The 23,777-nt window shown below is 46.4% G+C and overlaps 2 protein-coding genes across 2 annotated transcripts; one reads left to right on the top strand and one right to left on the bottom strand.

The window, feature by feature from the left end:
• Positions 1–4,645: 4,645 nt before the first annotated feature.
• LOC146334356 (C-reactive protein-like) lies at positions 4,646–7,487 on the top strand. The gene is made up of 2 exons (XM_084824411.1): positions 4,646–4,756; positions 6,693–7,487. Exons 1-2 carry the CDS (start codon positions 4,693–4,695, stop codon positions 7,313–7,315), a joined length of 687 nt encoding a protein of 228 aa, XP_084680537.1. The 5' UTR covers positions 4,646–4,692; the 3' UTR covers positions 7,316–7,487.
• A 4,161-nt stretch (positions 7,488–11,648) lies between these two features.
• Positions 11,649–15,969, bottom strand: LOC146334357 (C-reactive protein-like). The gene is made up of 2 exons (XM_084824410.1): positions 15,824–15,969; positions 11,649–12,599 (listed from the first exon to the last, which is right to left on the bottom strand). The coding sequence occupies exons 1-2, from the start codon at positions 15,885–15,887 to the stop codon at positions 11,974–11,976; spliced, it is 690 nt and encodes a 229-aa protein (XP_084680536.1). The 5' UTR covers positions 15,888–15,969; the 3' UTR covers positions 11,649–11,973.
• Between the last annotated feature and the right edge of the window lie 7,808 nt (positions 15,970–23,777).

The raw sequence follows: 23,777 nt of genomic DNA on the forward strand, positions 1-23,777 counted from the left end.
TACAATGAGGCATGGGGGGCGGGGGGCAGGAAGAACAGCCTTCATAAGCTATGGGTAAATCTGTCAAATGCAATTTCACTCATTTTCCATTGCTAAATTTGTCCCATCCCATTCTTGATTTGGGTCACAATTTTGGGTCACCACGTGAAAATCTAGACATGCTTTTGTGTGGAGTTTTCAACATGTATGCATCCTTGTGTAGATTTCTCCCAAATGGATATATTTTATGGGCACTTCTTCAAATAAACACATTCTTGCAAGCAACATTTTGATTGAATACTGTCTTTCCATGTGCATTTCTTCACATGTATGCATTTTTTGCCAGCATTTTTTTCCCATTGAATAGTCTTTCTCTGTGCATTCCCCCAAATATACATACTTGTTCTGTACACACTGTTTCAAATGTACACCTTTTTGGACACTTTTTTTAAAATGAACTGCGTTGAAAACTTCAAAAAAGTACGGATTTCTGATGTCTAACTGCATTCCAACCAGCCATATGTGACCCAAGGGGGTTCTATGAAAACTTTTTTTTTAATTGCCTGTTTGGGATTTGCCAAAGAGGTTGGGTGTTGAATCAGTCTAGGCAAAGTTTTGCTTTCTCCCACATTACATTTTTTTTCAAGTTCATTCTCTCCCATTTATGAAGAAATTGGTGAACTTTGCTAAGTTCTTATATTGTTAAAAAATGAACAGATTGCGAATGAGGCAGAACAATGGAAGCCTCTTTCATGGGGGGAGAAAAATTTCAGGAAATGGGAGGACAGGTTTTGGCAGAGCACGAACTCTGCCTCATCCCTGGAGCTGGACCCCACACTGCCCCCACCTGCTTTGCGGTGGTTGCAAACCGGGGGGCCGGTCTGCCAAGACAGTTGCTGCTGTTGCAAAACCCCTACCCCCAAAGCAAGAAGCTGTGCTACGAGCCCTGCCAATGGGAAGCCCTACCTGGGGGAAATGGTGGAGACTTTCTCTTCCCCCTGGACAAATTCGATGGAATTGTCTCCCATATTTTTCTGACCAACGTAAAGTGGAGAATATCAAGAGGCCCTTTGCACACAACTCTACCAAATACACACACACACACCCCAGCAGCCTTTTGTCATCTGGCTGGCTGATGCATGGGCTGGAATGCGCATCCCTTCAGCATTGCAGTCCTAAAGCATCATGACCAGTGGAAGCTGGTAACTCCGATGTCATGGGGTGGCAAACCTGTTCTAGGTTTCCTGGTCAGACTCAGAACCAGTCAGAACTCCAAAGGAGCTATCCAAGGTGCTGAACCCCACCCCCAAATAGGTCCAGCACCTTGGATAGCTCCTTTAGAGTTCTAACTGGTTCTGACTGAAATCCAGAGTGGATCCACTGCCCACCGACATTGGAGTCACCCGTCTCTACTGATCGCGACCGCTTGACAGCCATATGTGCTGTGGGGAGAGGTAAAACCACCACCCCTTGCCTCCCTAGAGATTTCCTAATGAAGGTGTTCATTTTTTCCAAAAGCATTGAACCCATCCTGTGTAATTTTGAAGGCCGCATCACAGGAGAATTGGAGCAGCTTCTCTGGGAGTCTGCGTTTCTGTCTACACAGATCTGACGTCCCCTGTCACCTTTTTTCTTACACCAGCACCAGCAAGGACAGAGAATCGTGCATAGCAGAGCTGCTGGATTCAAACGGAGGCTGTTGCTTTTCTTTTTTTACCTCCCTGCCAGAGTGGGGTTGGAATTTCAGCATGAAAATGGGAGGGAAAACATGCAGCGAAGAATGTCTGTATGGATGGTTTTAAAAAAATCAATCAATCCCAAGCTTGTGCAGAAATGGGACAGAATGAGCTCGACCTCAAAAACTCACCCATCTTGGTGAGATCCGTTTATCTGCATCTATCTTTCTGCTGCTGATAGCATTTAGCCCCGTAAGAAGCTGACTTATGCCAGGTCAGACTCTTTTTCTGTTTGTCCCAGCATTATCCATTCAGACTGGAAGCAACTCTTCAGGGTCTGAGGCAGAGGAGGGTCTTTGCCATAACCTGTTCCTCAAGATTTTTCTCACTGGAGATAGTGGGGATTGAACCTGGGACCTTACATAGGTTGTCCACCACAGGCCCTCCCCAAGGAATTCCCTTTCTTTGTCTTTCCTTTTTTCCGGTGGTAGTTATTTTAGCATTGATTGTTTTAAGCTAGGGCTTGTCTTGGGTCCCAACCTGACCCTTTTTTGGTTCTCCAGCCCTTTCCCCTGGCCTGACCCTCTTTCGTTGGCCCCCAATGTTTGATGCTTTCCTGCCGTTTGCACAGTCTCCCTTCCCCATCTGGAACCGAAGTGTGCGGATCTATTTGGCCCCTCCCCATTGGCTTTGGCCACACCCCTTTTGCCTTCAGCCCTGCCCACCACTGGAATGTGGCCCCCAAGTGCTTCTCCAAAATGGAATTCGGCCCCCAAGCTAAAAGAGGCTCCCCAACCTTATTCTGGCTGTGCATCGCTTTGTGCATTTGGATGGAAAACCTGCACAGAATTTAAGGCACGTAACTAGGTCAGTTGTGCAGGCTTGAGGTAAGAATACGGTCTTGTCAGGCCAGGCTGTGTCCATACCAAGACGATTCCAAGTAAATTGCACTTGTCTGGAATTGGTCCAAAGGCATGAAATCTGACGGTTATTTTTTCTGGCAACGTTCCTAAATATGAACGAATCGCTGCTTAAAAAAGAAAAGAAAAGTTGACATGTTGAAATTAGCAGTGAAATATGGAATGGTCATCCATTTTAAAGAGCGTGGTTTTGAAAATAATTGCTTGGAGAGTTCCTCAAAAATCACGTTTCAAAATCAAAATGCCGAATCCAGATCTGAATATTCAGTCAGTTTTGAAATCCCCTGCCAAATGTTCTTCAAAGTAGAGGCACGGGCTGATGACTCAACGTATGGAAATATGGTTTGCTGTCCTTCATGTGGGGATGAGGGAGCATGTCGGCATCTCATGCGCAGCTGCGTAACTGCGGAGATGAGGCTGCCTCACCACCCAGAGAATCTGAGGAGCCTCAGTCCCTTAAACAAGACTCTCCAGCCCATTCCCATAATGCCTTGCTCACATTCCAGAATCTTCTTCCATTCCTCCTCCCACACACCCTCCAGCTGACCTCTTCAGCTATCGGAATGTGCATAGCAATACAGAACATTACAGGTTTTGTTCATAACTGGGGAGTTTCCATGCTGACAAAAGTAGGCTTGGTAGAAGGAAATGACCTTTACATATTGCACAGTACATTTTTAACCATTAACAGCAGCCTCTCTGTTCAAGTCTCCCTCACTTCCAAAGGGTTTATCACAGGTAAGCAGGGGTTGGTAACCTGTAACCCCTATGGCTGTATGTGCTCCTCAGCCTCGTTTCAGAAGCCATCTGCAAGTGATCATTTCAGATTTCTGGCATTAGTGATCTCTCTGTCCCCTGGCCAGCCCATTGGGTGGGGATAAAGATGGAGGGAGGCTCAGGGAGAGAGAGAGGGAGAGGTGGGGATGGTGGGAGAAAAAAAGACAGGGAAAGAGAAAGGGGGTGGGAGAGAGAGAGGGAAAGAGAGAGAGGGAGAAGGAGGTGGCAGAGAGAGAGAGAAAGGGGGTGGCAGAGAGGGGGGAGAAGGGGTGGCAGAGAGAGAGAGAGAAAGAGAGAAAGGGGGTGGCAGAGAGATAGAGATAACAGTTGTGGCAGAGAGACAGACAGAGAAAGGAGGTGGCAGAGAGACAGAGAGAGAGAGAGAAAGAGGTGGCAGAAAGGGAGAGAAAAGAGGAGAAGAAAGGGAGAGAAAATAGGATGGTCACTATTTCTCAACTTAACCTACCTCACAGGATTGTTGTGGGGATAAGATGCGGGAGGGGATACAAAGGGGTCTCTCCTAGGACAGATCAGAGATGGATTTGCATAGACCTCTGCATACCATCTTACAGCTGTAATGTATTAGTCTCTGGTGCTTTCCCTTTGTTGAGCTAATTCAGGAGTGGGCAACCTGGCACCCTTCAGGTGTTTTGGACTACAACTCCCATTAGCCCCAGCCAGGACAGGACACATGGGACATATTTTCCAGATGTGGCTGATACATTTCTGACAATGGCAGAAGACCCTGAACATGTCCTTGTTGATGCCATAGAGCTACTTGAAAGGTTTGTGATAAGACAGAATGACAGAACCATTGGATGGTGAATGTCCATCATTCAAGAAGCACAGGTTGCTGTCCATCAGCATACAACAGCACACTTGTCCAACTGCTTCCTGAGCTGGTTTACGTTCTGGAAAACACAACACCAGGATGAACCACGGTTATGCGCTTTGGAGCCCATTTCATTTCAGTGGAAGAATTAAGGGCATCCTAAAATTAATTGCAATTAATTGTAAGCCATCATCTACAAACATCTGTGTGTCACCAGCCCAAACGAACAGACCGGAACAGCTGTTTTAAATCAAGGGTTTGGGGCTGGAAAGCCAACGGGAAGAAAAATATTCCCGAATAATTTAATCTATTTTCTGGGAATGTCCCCAGAAGAGCTCTAATGGGAAATTACCTGTCCCTCTTGGGCCAAGAATAAATTCTGAGAGGCTTTACCAAGTTTCACAACTGGGGTGTGGTTTCATCCAGGAAGGAATGAGCCAATACAAATAAAATCCGACATCAGTGTGGGCTTCCATTTCTCATCCAGCCTGTTCTGCCACCAATCAGCATGGAGATCTTTCACCCCTTCCTTCTCATCCTTGCCTCCCTGTTGGGGTCTCTTGCCCAGGAAGGTAGGTGCCATAGGGAGCTCTGTCCATGCAAACCAGGCGTAGCTTTGCACGAGTGAATGGCCGGGTCGTGTGTCTAAACATGCTCAAATCTATCGAGATATTCCCAGTGGGGGCCGGGAGAAGGATCTGGCAAGAGGGAATTTTTAGTCAATGAAAATTCTCGAATGTGAGGCTGGTAAGTGTAAATCCTCATCCCCAAATGCACTTTACTGAATTTCTGCTTGGATGCAGCTGAGAACACAGCATTCCTGGCCTGTGTTCAGAGACCTCCCTGGCGACATTCCCATTTCTGAGCACTGTCAAGTTGCTGGTGCCGACATGGAAAGCTCCACCCAGCTGGGGACGTGGGTGCGTGAAGGAATGCATTTCTGCATGCTGCCCTGAGATCTTAATGATATAGGGCGGGATACAAATCTTTTCAATAAATAAAAAAAAAAAACATTTCTGGTGCCCGATGAACAAGGTCTTTTTTATTTTCCCAAGCATTAACGATCTGACGAGCCTTTGGTGAGGTTTGTAGCTCAGTGGTTAAGTATGTGCTTTGCCTTTGCATGCAAAAGGTCCCTGGGTTCAACCACAGAATTTCCAGGTAGGGCTGAGAAAGACACTTCTCTGACACCCTGGTGAGCTGTTGTCAGTCTGTGCAGACAAGACTGAGCTAGATGGACCAAGAGAAGGCAGCATCCTAGGTGCTTATTTAAATCAGCCCTTTATTCAGAACCAAGACGACTGGAATCTTACTATATATTTTTGGGGAAATAACATACCTTCTTGCACAGTTTCCAGTTTTCCTCGTATTTCACCATGCCCCTGCCATTTTGTCCAGCTTAAAAAAAAAAGAAAAAAAGTTGTTGTTTCGTTATTGTATTTTAATGAACCTGTTTTTATCCAATGAACAGTCTTGGTCATGATTTCTTGAACTGGGGAAGGGGGTGGGAGCTCTACAGAGTGATTCATTAAACAACCACACAGTCAAATTTTGCTTCCAGCTCACTGCTTGCCCCTCGTCCCCCAGGGTGCAACTTCACCTCTATTTTGCAACTGGCTCGGATTGGCCATTTTCAGAGCTCTTAAGACAAAACAATATAGATTCTGCTGATTTGATGTCTGCCCACCCCAAACACTCTTTCAACACCATCTCCTACTGGGGTGAGACTCTTTGTCTCCTTGAGAGCATTAGAGTCCCCTTACTGACCAAGGTAAAAGCCTCATAGAGGCTATGTAATATCACCTGACCTTTTCAGGCCCGTTGCTATTAAGGGGCTCCCTGATGGACTCCCTGTACTTCACTCTTTTGGCCAGAAAATGGAAGTGATGCATAGGCTGATTCCCTTCCAGAGCCCACAGAGCCCAGGAGTTGTGGTCATATCTGGCTTGGAGTCACAGACGGGCTCTATAGGAATGACTCCCTGAGTGGTCCAGGCACAAGAGCAATACGTGGGCCACTTTCATCCACTCAGAGGCAGGATGCTGGAGCTGGACTACATGAACCATGACCCAACAAGTTTTTTCTTACGTTCTTACACTCAGTAGAAGAGCCCTGTTGGATCGGACCCACAGTCCATTTAGTCCAGGGGTGCTGAACCTCTTTCAGCCTGAGGGCTGAATTCCATTTTGGAGAATCTCTCGGGGGCCGCATTCCAGTGGTGGGTGGGGCTGGAGGCAAAAGGAGTGGGGCTAAAGATATAACCCACCCCCACCCCCACCCCCAATATATTTGAGTTTAAAGCCTCAACTGCCAGTAACTCAGCCTTGAGAGGCATTTCAACCTTTTTAGAATGCGGAAAAAATTGCACAAAAGCCGGGAAACCATCAGATGATCCGTGGTTGGGGGGAAAGAGTGTGGGGCTGAGGGAAGGGACCAAGCAGTCTTAGAATTAAGCTTCCAAAATGCCTATATTTCCAGGTGAGAAAAATGCAGTTTGTCTCCCCCCAGATCTAGAAAACAACGTGCTTGTCTTCCCTGTGGCATCTGACTCTTCTGCTGTGGCTTTGAATTCCTTGTTCCAGCAGGCGCTGACTAGCTTCACGTTGAGCCTGAGACACAAGACGCTCCTGACCCGTAGCTTCGCCCTCTTCTCTTATGCCCTGGAGACAAGCCACAACGAGCTCTTGCTCTTCAAACCCCAACACAACCAGTACAATGTTTATGTGGGGGGTGCAGTTTTGACCTTCAGCCTTCCGGAAAAATTGGCCTCAAAACCTGATTGGGAGCACATTGTTGTGAGTTGGGATTCTGCCACCAGGTTAGTAGAATTGTGGTTGGATGGGCACCCTATGCCCCGAATGGGCATGCAGAAAGGTTACGCTATAAAAGCAGGGGGATCTATTGTTCTTGGGCAAGATCAGGATTCTATCCGAGGTGGTTTTGATATCAACCAGTCCTTCGTAGGAGAGCTCAAGGATTTGTTTATGTGGGACCGGGTGCTGACCGCCGACGAAGTGGGCCTTGTCTGTCATGGCCGCGTGCTTTCTAACTATCTGATTAACTGGAGAGCACTCAGTTATGAGATTGAGAATTATGTTTCTGTTAAGCCTCTCCTGCTTCCTATTTACTGAGCTATGGGGCTTTTGTAAACAAAGGACCAGTCTTTTTTTAAAAATGGGATTGTTTTACCAAATATGTAATTGTTCTTCATGGTGATTCAGTAATTAGAGGTCGTCATACGGATCTCAGTTCTTTCAACCTCCTAAAGAGGTTTGTTGTCCTTCCAATAAAATATTGCATGTTAGTCACTTGACATCTCTTGACATTTTTATGAACCAGGAGAGAATTATACAGATGTACTCTTGGGAGTGGGGGGTTGGTTTTGGAGGAAAAAAGTTTGTTCTGCTTTCTGCCAAAATCTTGGGGTAGGGAAACAAGTGAGGGGCTCCATTTTTAAGGATGAAGACAGAGATCATGTAAGAGGGGATGTGACAATGGGGCCTACATAGGGCTATGTAAAGACCCATTGAAATGAGTGAGATTTAAGGGAGTCATGATTCACTTAAGTCTCATGCATTTCAGTGGGGATACTCTATGTAGGACTAATATTTGCGACTACCCCTGGACTCCCAGTTTTGTAACTGGAATGACAGACACTGTAGAGATGGGTGAGAAATTAGATCTGTCAGATTTTTAAATGCAAATTTCCCAAACTCACAACTGTGGAACCAATGAACAAACCGACACAGAGCTGTGCACCGAAATTTGCCCCTTTCTGAATTTAGTGCTACAATTCTCCACTCCATCGCCCCAGGCACACAAAAATGGATGCATCAGGGAAACATGTGCACAAAATTCCATAAGCTACAGAAAAGGACACACAATAATGGACACACTCGTAAAAACAATGCAGACAAACACAGTATGATAGGGAACACAGCTTGTAAAAATGCAAACATTTGGAACAAGCATGCATGAAAATGCATATGGATTTTTGGGCAGACTTTAAAAATAATATAAAATTGTACATTGATTTAGAATGGATCAAACTGAACTTATGTTTGGAAAAATGAGAAACTGAATGGAAATGAAATTAACCCATCGCTACAGACATTTATACCAGTAAATCAAATACAGGCTCAGCTGTCAGTGTTTCTCCTGCTGCATACTTCAGTCAAAAGTGTTGCCAGTTAGTTTATCCATAGATCCATTTATTTGTCACATTATTTACAATGGTGCAGCTAGGTGATTTTAGATCCTGGACTTAATAGTCTTATGGGGTGTCCTTTAGATGGCCATGTGTATTCCATCAGTTCTGAAGCACCCAATTCACATTTCTCTTTACCCCTCCCCATTCCTTGCTTTACAGAAACCATTTTTTTTAAAAAGCATGGCTGGGTTCACACAACACAACACCCTACAATTCAACAACAACTTGCAGTTCAAAGACAACCCACACTCAGCCTGTGGGCTTGTTGTGTTGTGTGAACCCAGCTGCTGAGTTTCTCTGAAGGGACTTTCTGGCTGGACTCCCTGTACTTCACTCATTTGGCCAGATGATGGTGGTGGTGTGCAGGCTGAATGCCTACCTCTCTCACACTGCACACATCCCAGGAGCTGTCATTTCTGAAGGCACAGACCGGATCTATGTACACACTTCCCCTGAGTCAGCTGTGCACCAGAGAGCCAGCAAAGTGGTCGCTTCGAACCACTTAGAGGTAGGATGCTGGATTAGATGGGCCGCTGGTCTGTTCCAACAGGGCTCTTCTTATTCTGTTCTTATACTCAGAGGCAGGGAACCCATTCCAAAGTCATGGTTTTGAGATCAAGAAGGTACCATTGGCCTGTGCGTTTCCTCTTGCCCTTTCAAGGTTACAGTTTATAGCACAATTACATCTGGAACGGCCTTACACTGGATATATGTGTGCATGATTATTTATTTACTAGTGTAAATCCTGTGTCACCGAGGGGGCTAGTGCTCTGAGAATGACTGGGTGAAAATACGTTTGCTCGTTTCCCTTGTGATTGTCTAACTGTTCTCATCTCTTGTTTCTCTCTCCTCCCTCTGGTGTCCTTTCAGCTCTTTCTCCTCAGCTTCTCTTCCTCCTCCTCTATCACCAACTGTTGACTTTTCTTAAGCTCCTTTCCCAACATTCTGTGCCTGTCCTTTCATTGGCCCAGTGTTCTAAGAGCTCACACACAGGCATACACACCCTGTGTCACATGTCACATTTCATGCACAGTGTGGAGCATATGCATTAGCCTGCGTGTTCATTAACCTCCCCTTTGCCTCATCCCTTTCCCTTCTCAAGCTGCCAAAACTTTGAGCTTTGAACTTCTTGAAGTTTCTTTCTTTCTTTTTTTTTTTTTTGCACGTCTACACTGCTCAAGCTTCAGTTTAAAACAAGAATGAGCAAAATTGGTCTGGTAGATCTCTAGTAATAAGCCTTACACTACCATATTCTTATACAGAGTTTACCAGCCAGCACACCTAGCTTTGTTCAGCTTGGAATAGCCCTTAGTTTGATACTGTCAGGATTCTGAGTGCAGGGAGATAGTTAGCAGCTCAGATTTAGAAGAGGAACAGCCAGAACCGGGGGATGCATTTTCCCAAGCCAGTTTAGATATGGGTAGGCACGCTTCTCAGGTTACTAACTACCAGATGGCTGGGCCTGAAGTCCCCTCTTGCCCCCCTCTGTGAGAAGCCAGGAGGAGGATGAGAAGGAGAGTGGGGGCTGTGACCTAAGAGATGCTAGACTATGGCGCAGAGCTAAGAGGGAAACGTCAGGGGCGGAGCTCAGACAGTTGACCCGGTTAGCGATGCGTGAGAGGCAACGTAGGGAAGAATCACTGGAAGGGTGGGACCTCCCTTCCTAAGTTAGTCTAGCCAGCAAGCCTCACTTCAAACTGTAGGCAAGGTGTTCCCATTCGAATCCCCTGGAGGCATTCCTTTGTAGCCTGAGAGTCTTTGAGGATTTGCATCTGTAATGAACCTGTTGATAATGAATTAAAGGCCTGAGACTGAAGCCTCTCCATTTGTGTGTGTGAGTGCATCAGGAAAGAGGGGGCCCAAGGGAAATGTGACAGGTACATTGAGGCCTTCAAACAAACTCACACAGCTGTCAGAGTTGAATACATTTTGCTCACCACATCTGCGTGAGAGCCAGTGTGGTGTAGTGGTGAGAGTGTTGGACTGGGAGCTGGATGATCTGGGTTCTAGTCCCCACTTGGCCACAGAAGCTCGCTGGGTGACCTTGGGCCAGTCGCAGACTCTCAGCCCAACCTACCTCACGGGGCTGTTGGTGTGAGGATAAAATGGAGAGGAGGAGGGTCATGTAAGCCGCCTTGGGTTCCTTGGAAGAGGAAAAAAGGCGGGATATAAATGCAATAAATACATAAATAAATGCTGACTGGCATCCTCTATAGCTCCCTGAAGGAAGAGTCTGTCCACTCTATTCCCTTGAAGAATGGCTGCCCAACAGCAGGGAGGCAGAGGCAGCTATAAAACTCTGTCCCTTGGCCCGCTAATCTCCCCTGGCTTCAAAGAGTATGGACTGCAAAGCTATGTGCTGGTTAGGGAAGTCAGCCCCTAGTGGATGAAGATGTTACAGCAGGCTTCAACTGCAAAGACACATTTAAATTAATGAAAATTAACTGAAGTTAAAAAAAAAAAAGAGGCCTGAGGTGCACTCTCCTAGGGTCACCTTATTATGTGTGCCAAGTTTCAGGTGTCTAGGTTCTGCAGTCTGGTGCTATGGCACTGCTGGACAGACAGACAGACACACATCCTATTTTCTTATGTTAGATTGAAAAAAGGAGAGTATACAAAAGTTACAAGAACAAAAAAGAAAGAAAGAAAATAACGAAAACTACAATTTACAGGGACATTTCTTTGCCTAGCAAAATATAACTACAGTCTGGGGTGTAGAATATGAGTGCCTTCTGAGGCTGTAGGCCCTGGTCTTTTTGGCTAAGAGCTGAACCTGGGGCTAGGGTGTCTCACATGGATTAGCTGCTGTGCATGGCCAACAGATGAAGTTATATCTCGCTAGATGGAGAATGATTTCCTTGGAAAGGGGGCTGGCTAGAACCATAATTGCAAAAAGATAGGAGGGAAAGCCAGATCCAGTACCATGAGCTGGCTCTTGAAGCCATGCTTTGGAAACGGAATCGTGACATCTGAACTGGATGAAACACTGAAGGAGCTCTCATTGGCTGTTATCTGAAACAAAAAGATAAGTGTTATCTGAAACAAAGCTCTCTTTCTTCTAGGAAGTGCTCCAAAATGCTTCTGAAAGCCTGGAAACTGCTCCGGTATCACCTCATCTTGGAGATTTACTGACCCCATTGTGCATTTTCATCTCTGCCTTCCAAGATAAAGGACATGTGGGGCTGCTGCTGCTGAAAATGAGGAGGAAGATTCTGGAGTGGGAGTGATGCGCTATGAGACCTTGTCTTTTCTTTGATAATCAGATGCTTGTTTTATTATGATTTCTATATGTGGCACACTACCTTGAAACCAGTTAAAGGCCCCACTCTTTTAGTACCTTTGCCTTCACCCTGAAGAATGAAGCCCCTCGTTGCTCTCCAAAGTGTCCCCCACTCCGATTTCAGAGTAAGCAGAACTAAGGCTCTGAGCCCTGTTGACTACCCCCAAGAGTACACCTGCACAATTCTCCCTTGGGCTATAAAAACAATCTTATAAGATGCAAAGTGAGTAAAATTCAAGCTTTTATTGGAAGCACACTGAGGAAGGAGAATACTAGTCCATGTGCGATCATGGACACCTTTAGCAGGGTGAAGAGATCAGGGAAGGCTTCACAATAGCATAACCCTTGATCTCATAACGTAGCGATCTCCAGTTAATCAGATAGTTAGAAAGCATGTGGCCATTCCGGACAAGGCCCACTTCATCAGGGGACAGCACCCGGTCCCACATGTACACATCTGTGAGCTCTCCCACAAAGGACTGGTTGATCTCAAAGCCGCCTCCGAAAGAATCCTGATCTTGCCCAAGGATGATAGATGCTTCGGTGCTTATAGAGTAACTTTTCTGCATCCCCATTCGGGGCAAGGGTTGCCCGTCCAACCACAATTCCACTACCCCCGTGGCAGATTCCCAGCTCACACAGATGTGCTCCCAAGTAGGTTTTAAGGCCTGTCTTCCTGGAATGGTGAAGGTCACAACGGAACCCCCCACGTAAAGGCTGTATTGGTTGGGTTTGGGCTTGAAGAGGAGGAGGTCGTTGTCTTTCGTCCTGGTGGCGTAAGAGAAGAGGCCAAAGGCACGGTCCAGGAGCGTGTAGTGTCTCAGGCACACTGTGAAGCTGGTCAACGGATGCTGCAGCGGGGCATTCAAAACCACAGCGGTCGTGTCGGATGCCACTGGGAAAATGACCACCTTGCTTTGTAGATCTGTGGGGAGGCAAACAATATCGTTCTCACATGGGAGTATAGGCATCTCTTTGTTGGGTTTGTTCTGTGGCCACTTCTGCCTTTGTGTCCTACTTCTGGGGTTTCCAGAAGCATCTGGTTGGCTTCTGGGAACACCCAAAACATGCTGCAGGACTAGATAGGCCTTTGACTTGATCCAGCAGGGGTCTTATGTTCTTACCTTCTGCACAGTGCAAGAATGCAAGAAGAGATCTGTTGGCTCAGATCAAAGCTCCAGTGGACTGGGTGAAAGTGACCCATTTTGCATCCTTATGGACAGATATCTCAGGGTCCTCTTCCTATACCACCATTCTGCTGTGCCTCAAAACCAGACCTAACAGCATCTCCTGGGATCTGTGTATTGTCAGGATGGGATTCAGCCCGTACTTCACTGCCATGTTCTGGCAAAAAGGGTGAAGTACAGGGAGTCCATCCAGGAAATCCCTTAACAGCAGCAGATCTGAGCAGTCCATGTGATATTACTTGGCCTCTATGAAGCTTGCCTGCATATCATGATCAATAAGTGGACATTGATGGTATCTGTAGAGAGACAGCCACACCCTCCATAGCAGATGTGTTTGATGCAAAATTAGGGATGGCAGAGAATTCCGCCACTGATCTCGGTGAGGCCGAATGCCAGTGCATTCGGCCCCCCGAAATCTGTAGCGGAACGGCCTGCCACCCCCCCCCCTGCGGATCCCCCACGCGGATCCCCCCCGGGACGAGACTTACCTGGGGCGGATCTTCCGGGTGGCGGCGGCGGCGGCGGCTGGTCTTCCGACCGGCTGCCGCCACCGCCATTTGCAGACTTGTGTTTTTTTTTTTTTCATGACGTGATAGGCTACGTAAAGATTTACGTAGCCTATCATGGCTGGGTAAAAAAAACAACAACAACCGCGTACGCAAATGGCGGCGGCTACGGCCGCCGCCATTTGCGTTCCTTATTTTTGGTGTCTTAGTCTACGTAAATATTTACGTAGACTAAGACGGCGAAAATAAGGGGAATGCAAATAGCGTAGTGGGTGCTATTTGTGTCCCTTTTTGATTCGCCGTTTTAGCCTACGTAAATATTTATGTAGGCTAAAACGGCGAATCAAAAAGGGACGCAAATAACGCCCCTACGCTATTTGCGTTCCCCTTTATTTTCACCGTCATAGTCTACGTAAATATTTATGTAGACTAAGACAGCCAAAAATAAGGAACGCAAATGGCGGCGGCCGTAGCCGCTGCCATTTGTGTACGCGGTTTTTTGGTTTTTTTACCCAGAGCCCTCCGCGGCCGGAAATCCAGCTGCGGACGGCTCTGGCCTGGGCCTGGCCGGCTGCTCTGCAGAGCCACCGCGGAGCACAGCCGGCCATCGAGGATTCTGGGGGGGAGGGACAGAGTGCCTCCCCCCCATCGAGGATTCCGGGGGGAGGGACGGAACGCCTCCCCCCCCACCATAAACATAATCCGCGGAAAGGTAAGTACATTTCGTACATCCCTATGCAAAATGAAAGCTCCTGTCAGGAGTGCCCTTGCTGTCTTCTGAAGTCCTCAAGTAGCCAGAATCAACACACAAATGATAGGTCTCTTCTCCAAGGCTTTATTTCCATTCAATCTAATGACGCTTACAGATGCTAATTGCATGAGCCTAATGAGGGAAACTTAAGAGAGCTGCCTACTTGTGGTTTCTAGCCTTAGTGAATCAGTTGATCTCTGTTTGGAGGGTAAAGGTGGGAAGCCTCTGAACTTAAGGGCTAGGAGGCGAAAGTCCACCCCTTTCCCGTGGGGCATCGGGGCGCAGCTGTTGTCATCGTGCCAAGCGGGCTGAGCACCTCTTCTCGGCACCCTCCATCTCCCGCTTGTCCATTTGCCGATGCCTAGCATCCTGAAGCTCCAGTTGTCCCTCCCCCTGCCTGCCAGGGTCGCTACCACTCTCAGGAATGTGAGGAGGGAGGGGCTCTCCCTCCAGCGGCGCCTCTGAACAGCACGTGGGTTCCTCTCCCACGGTTTCTATCTCTACCTCAGAATCAGAACTGTTTTGGGGCTCTATGGGCTCTGATCCAACCCTGCCATCTCCATTATTACTGGTGGCAGTGGGCGAGAAGCAGAACCAAATGCACGATGTGTTTATTTCTGTGCTTGTGTAATCAATTGCTTTGTATACAACCCTTCAAGAAGCCATTATGAAGGCACTTCACTGGGAAAAAAGCACACACATAAAGGGACCAAAATACGACAAAATGACAACAAACTAGAAAACACCAGGATATAAAATAGCAGCAAAACAAGCAAAAGGAGAACAAGAACACATCATGAGATATTAGGAATGTAGGAAGCAGCCTTGTATGGAACCCAAGCCCCAATCCATCTAAAATTTCAATCTAAGGATTTGCATCGGGGGGAAAAATCCCCTCCCCTGAAATCCCCTCCCTCCCAATATATTTGATCATCTCCATGTGATACCCAACTGGGGTGTTTGGGTCATGTGGAAAACTACACATGGCGTGCTTGTATGGCTCATCATGGTGGCCAGCTTTCTGGACAAGAGACCCCAACAGCCAGACGAGGAGGATATATGCAGGACATAGAACAAACTCAAGGAGAGGTCAAAACAGACCCAGAACCTGCTTTGATTTGTATGGTTTGTTAACCATGAAGAACTTGAGTTTGTTAACCATGAACAACTCACAGTTCACAACCCAGCAACAAGCCATGGGCTCTCTTCATGGTTTGTTCCTGGCTAACAAACCACAGTTTGTTAGCATGGCTGGGTTCAGACAACACAACAAACCACGTTTCAGTGACAACCCATGGTTCAATGACAACCCACAGTTCACCCCAAACTCAACACTGAGTGTGAGTTATTGTGCTCTATGAACCCAGCTATTATTTTACTTTGCCCTTCCCCTGGTGTGATTGCTGTTGTTGCAGGTTTTCTTGTACTGGTTTTATGTGTTTCTATCGTTGTACGATGCCTTGGGAGGGCTTCTGCCCTGAGAGGTAGCCAAGAAACATTTTAAAGAGATAATAATCCTTAAAAAGCAACATCCTCTTCTAAACACAAGCTGTAGATCTTGACCTGGAAAGTGTCATGCTACAAATTAATAAATATGTTTGTTTTTTAAATGCTATAAGTGTAAAGGAGGTGCACCCAGCGGCACCTACCAGCCCTGGACAGATCACTCTACATATTATGCATCTCAGTATTGTAGGTCACCTACCTTCCTGTGCAAGAGACTCCAGGAGGCTGACAAGGAAAAGGAGAGAAAGGAGCATCTTCTTCATGATGGACGACTGTAGATGAACCGAAGCGAGATAGAAGAGCTCTCAAAACTACACCTCTTCAGGGCTTCCTGCTCTGCAAGAGAATAAGCTTCAAAATCTATCCAATATATGTCCCGGAGCTGAGAAGGGGTGTGGAAGGATGCTGAAATATCCTAGGCTACAGACCTTTAGGACTGCAGAAGTTGTTTGTTTTAAAGCTTGTTAGGCAGGATGTTTAAAAAGAGTTGCTCAAGATAAAAAGTTCTAAGATTTCAAAACAGAACTAGCAGGATGTAGCATGGCCAGCAAAGTCAAAGCTAGAAGCAGGGAAAGGACAAGAAAAGACTAGTCTCTAAGTAATACTTTATCCTCTCCCTCACCCACAAGATAACCTTATGACGAAGGTGAAAGAAGAAAGTGAAAAAGCTGGGGTGCAATTAAACCTAACCCCCACCCCCACAAGATTATGGCAACCAGCTTGACTGATAACTGGCAAAAAGAGGGAGAAAACGTGGAGGCAGTGACAGACTTTGTCTTTCTAGGCGCAAAGATCACTGCAGACGCTGACTGCAGCCAGGAAATCAGAAGACGTTTACTTCTTGGGAGGACAGCAATGACAAATCTTGACAAAATAGTGAAGAACAGAGACATCACACTGACAACAAAGGTCCGCATAGTTAAAGGAATGGTATTCCCCGTAGTAACCTATGGCTGCGAGAGCTGGACCATAAGGAAGGCTGAGCGAAGGAAGATAGATGCTTTTGAACTGTGGTGTTGGAGGAAAATTCTGAGAGTGCCTTGGACTGCAAGAAGATCAAACCAGTCCATCCTCCAGGAAATAAAGCCAGACTGCTCGCTTGAGGGCAAAACTGAAGTACTTTGGCCACATACTGAGAAGACAGGACACCCTGGAGAAGATGCTGATGCTAGGGAAAGTGGAAGGCCAAAGGAAGAGGGGCCGACCAAGGGCAAGATGGAGGGATGATATTCTGGAGGTGATGAACTCGACCTTGGGGGAGCTGGGGGTGGCGACGGCTGACAGGAAGCTCTGGCGTGGGCTGGCCCATGAAGTCATGAAGAGTCGGAAGAGACTGAACGAATAAACAACAACCCACAAGATATAGTAAACATTGTTTCTAATCAATATACAGTACAAAAATGTTTATTGCTTCTAGTCATAGGCCCAGAAATGGACTGTTCATTGGAGGTGGGTAGTTGGATCCCTGCTTGTATATGTTCCTGCAACCATCCAGCCCAACCCCCAAATCAGTTAAGGGCACAGTCCTATGCATGTTTAGGCAGAAATAAGTCCTACGCCTCCCAGCATTCTCCAGCCACAGCATGGGATTTGGCTGGGACATGCTGGGAGTTGTAGTACTTTTTTCCTGTCTAAACATGCATAGGGCGGTGCCCTTAATTGTTTAATTTGCTCCGGCCTTGTGTGCTATGTTATACACACACACTGAAACACACACCCAGCCACCTCTCCTGCCAAGCCAACCTGTACAATGATCAAATTTTCCCACCCACAAAATCAACAGAGCTTTTGCATTCTCCTTTCTCCTTTCTTCCTGTCATGTTTCTAGAGTCTGGCCCTAGGAATTGCAAGCTCAAGGGTCCAAGAGTTCCAAGGTGGCGAGGATCAGGCAAAAAACAAAACAAAAACCTACATGTGATGGACAGCACAACCAAGGTGGTCAACACAAGCAAGGATCAGGTCTCAACAGTCCAGGTCACAGGCAACAAGGTTCCAAGGCAACACAGCAGACAAGGAACAGGCATGAGGAGGGTCAGAGTCTAGTCTAGGTAACATGCAACAAGGTCCCAAGGCAACACAGGAGACAAGGAGCACGCAGGAGGAGGATCAGAGTTAAGTTCAGAACTTAATTCACACTAAGTATCAGTCAAGGAAACAGTCCAGAGTCAAGGTAAAGCAAGCTGGATTCAGGAAGATCTGGTCAACATTCTCAGCCTTACACTGCTTTTTCTATGCAGAGGCTGTCAAAGCCACATCCAAGTCTCCACTGTGAGCTGTTAGTGGCTGTAACTGAACAAGTCCTCCTCGTGACCAAGCCTCCTATGTGCCTTTTCACATTAGGAGGCCTCTGGCTCAGTCTCGTGCTCCTTCTGAGTTCTTGCTTTTCAGGTGGTTTCTCTCCCAAGGGTTTGGGGGGTAGTCACCCCTGAGGGCCCAGGATCCTCTTGGTCTACTCCCAGATACTGGGCATTTTGGTGGTGGGTGGTTCCTGGTCCTCCAGCGTTTCCTCCAAGTGGGAGTCTTCCAATGTGGGGGTATGTGCCACTTATTCCCCCAACCCCACTGCCAGAGCACAGGCACAGACACAGAGAGGGTTTCACACACCAGGCAAGGGATACCAAACTGCCTGGATGCCCTATATGAGCATAATCCCCCCTTGCCCAGGCCATCAGGGGACCAAAGAAGATAGGGAAGAAATGGGCATCAAGTAGAACACCATTAGCCAATCACCGCGTCTCATTCTTTGGTCAAGAATTTCCCATAACCAATCAACTTTCAGTTTTTCCTTGGGAATCTTCCTGCACAGGCATGGAGCAGCTTAACAGACTTTTGGCTCTTTTTCACTCTCCGAGTCAGCCCAGAGCACGGTGTGGGGGATAGTGAGTCTTAGTTTGCAGCCTCCTTTATTAATTGCATTTAGGGCACAGAAGGCTGAGCGCCGAAGGATCGATGCTTTCGAACTGCGGTGCTGGAGAAGACTCTCACGAGTCCCCTGGATTGCAAGGAGGTCCAATCAGTCAATCCTAAAGGAAATCAGCCCTGACTGCTCATTGGAAGGACAGACACTGAAGCTGAAGCTCAAATATTTTGGCCACGTAATGCGAAGAGAAAACTCCCTGAAAAAGACCTTGATGCTGGGAAAGACTGAAGGCAAAAGGAGAAGGGGACGGCAGAGGGTGAGATGGCTAGATAGCATCACCGACGCAATGAATATGGACTCCAGCACGCTCCGGGAATGAGCGCAGGACAGGAAGGCCTGGCGTGCTATGGTCCATGGGGCCACGAAGAGTCGGACATGACTGAACGACTGAACAATAACAAACTTATGGATTGCACTCTCAAGGGTGCACTCTCCGAACCCGGAGGCATTCAAACAGCCAATGCAGTCCAGGAAGAGTGGTGGAGGTGATCTTTGCTTCCCAGTCCTCAAAGCCAGCTGGTGTGCTTCTTTCCACCCCAGCTATGAGGGGGAGGGCAGCAGAGTATGGATTCCCCCCTCCAAGGTTGGAGCACTGTCTTACGGCCCTTCAGACTCTGTTTGGGGGCCATAGAATTGCTCCCCCCACTTCTTGCAGGAGAGCAAAGAATGAGAGAAAGAATGTGTGTGTTTGTGTATGTGTGTGCGTGTGAGAGAGGAGAGGCTTTCAGTAATTTTAGAAATGCTAGCACTAGGAACGGACAAAGCTGTCAATTTTGGGTCCTCTCCATTTCACATTTTTCCAGAGTTAGGTTTGGTTCATCTCAAAGCTTGAGAATTTCTCCAGCCTTTTCTTTTAAAGTTCACATGAACATTCATAAGCATTTTAATGCACATTTCTTCTAATTAGGGATGCTGGAGAAATTCAAGACGGACTAAAATGAGTTCAGATTTCTAAGAATCTGATCTGTGGAGTCCACTGCGGACCGGCCTCCTCAGGCTGTGGATTACATGAATGAATTTGTGAATTACACAAATTCATTCATAGGAAAATATGCACGTTTCTGCTGAGACACATGCCATCCTAAAAAATATATGCAGGGAAAAGTTGAATGGAATGGTACGTAACATATGTTAATGTTACTTACTACCATATGGAAATTGTATAACATATTTTCATAACGTATGGAAATTGTTGCGAACCTTTTGATGGAATTATTTGTATATTATCCTTCATGTTAAGTAGTTCAAGATATCACGCACCTTCTTGTGCAAGAGACCCCCAAAGGCTGACAAGGACAAGAAGAGAGAGGAGTATCTTCTTCATGTTAGCAGCTGACACAATGAACTGAAGTGAGACGGAACAGAAATGGTCTTGGGCAGGTCCCACCCAGGGAGTTCTGCTCTGAAAGAGAATGATTCCTAGCTGGGTGATCAAGTTGAAAGCTTGAATATACCACCTAGGGATGTCAATCACCAGGAAACTTGGGCCTTTTTGAGTTTGCCAGATTTCCATGGCACCCCTGACTATCCCTGGGAAAATTCTGGAGCAGATGATAAAGCAATCAGTCTGTCAAACCTTGAAAACAAAGCAGTGATTACGTGAAGCCAACATGGATTTGTCAAGAACAAATCCTGCCAGATGAATCTCATCTCATTTTTTGATCAAGTCACCTCCCTTGTGGACTGTGGGAATGCTGTAGACATAATATACCTCGACTTCAGCAAAGCTTTCGACAAAGTGCCCCATGATATCCTGATGAGCAAACTAGCTCGAAGTGGGCTAGATGAAACAACGATCCGGTGGATCCACAGTTGGCTACAGAATCGGACTCAAAGAGTGCTTATCAATGGGACCTTCTCAAACTGGGGAGAGGTAACGAGTGGGGTACCGCAGGGCTCAGTCCTGGGCCCAGTGCTCTTCAACATTTTTATTAATGACTTGGAGGAGGAGGTGCAGGGAATGCTGATCAAATTTGCAGATGACACAAAATTGGACGGGATAGCTAATACCTTGGAAGACAGAAACAAAAGTCATAGACATCATAATAAAACTATCAGCATGCAGTACCCATAAAGCTATAATGTCTTATTAAGAATCTTCTAATGCCAGCATTGGAAGCTAGAGAATAAAATTAGTGTTTTAAAAAATACTTTATTCCCTCCCCATATGATACCGTAAACATTTTTCTATACTTTCTATTTTCTGTATGTTAGTTTTTTAATCAATTAACTAACAAATAAAAAGTGGTTGATATGTTAAGAGCTATGAAATGCTCTGGAAAAAGAGCAAGAGGCGGGTAAGGGAAGACATGTTAGTGGTGTACAAAGTTACGCATGGTGTGGAGGCAGTGGATTGGGAGACGTTTTTCTCCCTCTCTTGTAACACTACAACCCAGGGTCATCCTATGAATGTGATTGGTGGGAGATTCAGGACAGATCAAAGGAAGTCCTTCTTTTCACAGCGCAGAGTCAAAGTATGGAATTCACTTCCACAAGATGTAGCTATGGCCACCACTTTGGATGGCTATAAAAGGGGGTTAGACAAATTCCTGGAGGAGAAGGCTATCAAGGGCTACTAGTCCTGATGGCTATATGCCACCTCCAGTAGCAGAGGCAGTTTCCCATCACGGCCACCACTTGCTTGTTGACAGGCTGAGAGCCAGTGAGCAGCTCCTGTTCCTCCTTCTCACCACCACTGTTGCCTGGGCCAGAGAAAGAAACAGGGGAACAAGCTGGTTGCAATGGTGAAGAGGAGGAAAAACACCAGGGACTCTTGCTGATGGACCTCTGCTGGGATGTGGGCCCTTGGCAGTTCCTTGACCATGCCTACCATTGATACCAGCTCTGGATTAAATAATGTTTCCAATGGGTTCCTGAACAAGCTACGGACTGCCAATCTGGTCCTGAAATAGGCAGGTGGCCTAACAAAGACCTATGAAGACCCAGAAGTAGACCCCAGACTGATATTCCAGATGCCAGAACCATGTGCAAGTAGACCCCAGACTTGTGAGCAAGGAGACTGGGCTTGGGATCTCAGAACCTTTGATGTTATGGCAATGTAACATCTCTAACCTAAAGGCTGTGAAAGCTGAATAACAGCATGCATCGGGGGGGGGGGAATACTATGCAATTTATTGTGCTTTAATCTTGCTTTCTGCAAGGCCAGAGTGAGAAAAAAAGAAGTTGTCTGGATGAAGACCTTCGACTGTTGATAAGGTGCTGACTAAAGAACAGAACAGAGCTTCAGCCCAGATATGAACTGAAGGAAAAAATCTGACTAAATAGCACCTGCACGGATAAGAGGGCTGAGAATTTTCTCACCTGGCTCCTCTGGGTTCAGAGCCATCACAACAATAGCAAGAAAAAAGGGTTGGGATGACCATGAAATGACCTCTACCTTAAAGAAGATGTCCTGGCAGGAAATGTGCCATTCTGATAAAGGCTAAGATCCAGCACTCGCTAGATATCATTATACAATTGAAGGAGCTTTGAAGAACATGCACGGACGTTCCCAGAACAAAGCGGTGCTCAGAGCATCGCCAAACCAATGAAAGGCGCACCGCCTCGACAAGCCAGAATAATGTACATCAGTGCTTTTCACCAAAATTTGAAACAAATACACGATGGGCTGAGCTGCAGCTTGGCAAAAAAGACGTGCAACTGTCTCAGTTTTCAGCACTTTTTCACTTGCTGTACCTGTGGAAATTTGTATGAGATCAGTTGGAAATTTTGCACTGTTGTAGACCTCATTGGGTAGATCATTAGCTTATTAACTTAAGAGGCGTCATTTATATGAGCAACAGAATTTTGAGGTTTACAATGGCAGAACCTTTGGATGGTGACTCACCTTAACTAAAGGGGCACTCGTGTACCCCTTGAATTATTAAGAATCTTCCAGAACTACAAGCAATATCAGCACTGGCAGCTAGAACATATAGCTGAACGATGGCTGCCACGATATGTGCTGATGGCCTGATCCAATGGGGTTGTTCTTACGTTCTTAAGGAGAGAATATTCACAAATATAATTTAACAAAATCATAGGGGCTACTAAACTTAGCCTATGTCCAGTAATATGAAATATCAGATCCAGTAACACAAATTCTGGACTGCATTCTGCATGAATTCATAGAATCATGTCATAGAATCATAGAATAGTGGGGTTGGAAGGGGCCTACAAGGCCATCGAGTCCAACCCCCTGCTCAATGCAGGAATCCAGTGCAGGAATTGTCATGCACTTCCAAGCATCTAGGCCCAGTTGTATGGGAACAATTCTTCATCCTGGCTGTTGACATATACCATCACTAGGGATGTATGGATTTTGTAAAATTTGTTCCATCTGAGTTTCATGGATTGTCACGTTCCCAAAGTCACCCCGTGAACTTCCACGGCCGACTGGGGACTAGAACCTGGATCTCCTGGCTTCCAGTCCAGCGTTCTCGCCACTACACCATGTGGGCTCTCAACACACACACACACACACACACACACACACACACACACACACACACACAGCTGTAGTATCAGAAAGAGCAGGACATCAGTGTAAAGGCATAGAAGCAAATATCAGGTGTCATGAAAGACACAGGAGCCAGTAATCATATAAGTTATATCAGATTATTCTGATGATGGGAATTAGACTTTGGTTTAATAAACATGCTCCTAATCTGCTCTGCAGCCTTGGCACACAAAAGTGCTTTTAGAAAGGACAGATTTAAGAGAATCAGATCGCAAGAAACACATCTTCTGAGCATCAGTGCATGGGGCCATCAGAGCACTGAGTGATAAATGCTTGCTTGCTTGGACGGTCATCTAAAGAACAGAGGAATGGGTGGAGGGGAAGCAATGTTAAAAAGCTCCCCCAAATTCTGTTGTTTGGGAAGAAGGGGCCTATATCTGGAAGGGGATGAGGGTTTTTTTGGCGGGGAGGGGGTACCGGAGAAGCGCAGAAGCTCAAGTTCCATAGGATATTGAGGCCTTGCATGTCCCACGTCCCTACAGACTTCTTGCAGACAACTTTCTGACAAGCCAGCGTGCCTTGGTTGCCTCAGTTCCTCAGTGTTAACACTTGGAAATTTCAGACCCTGCCTCAGGACAACCGCAGAAGCCCCCATGAAATATTTTATGCTGATTTCTAACCTTTCTGTTTCAGCCAAATGGAAGGAAAAATGAACAATTTAACACCTTTTAAAGCTGCCAGACTCTGTTGTTGTTGTTGTTGGTCGTTAAGTTG

The sequence above is a fragment of the Heloderma suspectum genome, chromosome 17 (assembly GCF_057233095.1).
Source record: "Heloderma suspectum isolate Gila_16-S chromosome 17, 16-S_ref, whole genome shotgun sequence".
Classification (NCBI taxonomy): Eukaryota; Metazoa; Chordata; class Lepidosauria; order Squamata; family Helodermatidae; genus Heloderma; species Heloderma suspectum.

What these genes read in the sequence shown, in the direction of transcription:
- LOC146334356 (XM_084824411.1), top strand. Translation starts at nt 4,693, where the DNA reads ATGGAGATCTTTCACCCCTTCCTTCTCATCCTTGCCTCCCTGTTGGGG. An exon ending in GGGGTCTCTTGCCCAGGAAG is followed by an intron (nt 4,757 to 6,692) that starts GTAGGTGCCATA and finishes GTCTCCCCCCAG; the next exon opens with ATCTAGAAAACAACGTGCTT.
- LOC146334357 (XM_084824410.1), bottom strand. Translation starts at nt 15,887, where the DNA reads ATGAAGAAGATGCTCCTTTCTCTCCTTTTCCTTGTCAGCCTCCTGGAG. An exon ending in GGAGTCTCTTGCACAGGAAG is followed by an intron (nt 12,600 to 15,823) that starts GTAGGTGACCTA and finishes GCCTCCCCACAG; the next exon opens with ATCTACAAAGCAAGGTGGTC.